Source organism: Octopus bimaculoides, chromosome 29 (assembly GCF_001194135.2).
Source record: "Octopus bimaculoides isolate UCB-OBI-ISO-001 chromosome 29, ASM119413v2, whole genome shotgun sequence".
NCBI lineage: Eukaryota > Metazoa > Mollusca > Cephalopoda > Octopoda > Octopodidae > Octopus > Octopus bimaculoides.
In genome coordinates, this window is record NC_069009.1 from 2,170,031 (window position 1) to 2,171,004 (window position 974).

The window sequence follows — 974 nt, forward strand, 5'->3', positions numbered from 1 at the left end:
TATTCCATGTTAAAGTTGTCGTATTTCTGTAATTTCAACCAATCACGGACGTCCATTCAGCCGATATACATTAAGTGCCGACTACATAAACAAACGATTCTGAAACAATTAACCCTAACCCTAAACCTAGGGTTAGGGTTAGGGTTAAAGCAAATTTAAAATGAAAAAAGCAAATAAAACGAAGGTATGGAGATTAAATACGCTTTACATCACTTAATCAGCAAAGGAGTAAATGTAAACAACTGAATACTTGTCAGTGATTGGTTGAAATTATCGAAATAAGACAATTTTTTACATGAAATAAATTCGAATACAAAAATATTTTTCTGTTCTATAACACAAAATAGATAAGTATACGAAGTTTGAAAGTCTTTCCATACCAAAAACACAACGTAAAACATTAATGAAAAATGTGGCCCCCGTTTTAAAATAGATCTCAAAAATCTTGTTGCAAACTGTGACGCTCTCTCTCATGCATCTCTCTCTCACACAGCGTTTGGTAAGTTCTTCTCCTCACTCTCTCGCTTTCTCTCCTTCTCTCTCACTCTCATTCATTCTTTTTCCACTCTCTTTCTCTCACTCTTTCCACAGTGTCAGCTCCCGCCAAAGCAGGGATCTTCTCTACAACAGCAGAGAGGCCCAACGAAAATGCCACCGAGTACATTACTGTGGACTGTGGACGCACTGTAACTCTAACCTCTGACAGGGCCGAAACCGTCGTCATTTCTTGTGTCAACAAGTCTATGTCGTTTAAGATGGACACACGTAAGTACTCCTCACTTCTTTTCCATTCTCCCTCCCTCCTCCTGTCTGTCAATCTATATGTTTAGTTATCTATCTAACAATCTTGCACTTTATCTATCTATGTATCTATCTATCTATCTATCGTTCTATCCATCAGTCTATGAATCGGTCGCTTTATCTCTCTCTCTCTCTCTCTCTGTATATATATATATATATATATATATATATAT

General features: G+C 36.8%; 2 protein-coding genes across 2 annotated transcripts in view; both read left to right on the plus strand.

The window, feature by feature from the left end:
• Positions 1–923, plus strand: part of LOC128251216 (uncharacterized) — a 6,318-nt gene extending 5,395 nt beyond the window's left edge. Inside the window, exon 4 of the mRNA XM_052977830.1 lies at positions 592–923. Within this exon, the coding sequence (XP_052833790.1) occupies positions 592–690 (99 nt within the window). The 3' untranslated portion in view covers positions 691–923. The remainder of the gene's footprint in view (positions 1–591) is intronic.
• Positions 756–974, plus strand: part of LOC106880185 (uncharacterized protein DDB_G0290685) — a 6,811-nt gene continuing 6,592 nt past the window's right edge. Inside the window, exon 1 of the mRNA XM_052977831.1 lies at positions 756–765. Within this exon, the coding sequence (XP_052833791.1) occupies positions 756–765 (10 nt within the window). The remainder of the gene's footprint in view (positions 766–974) is intronic.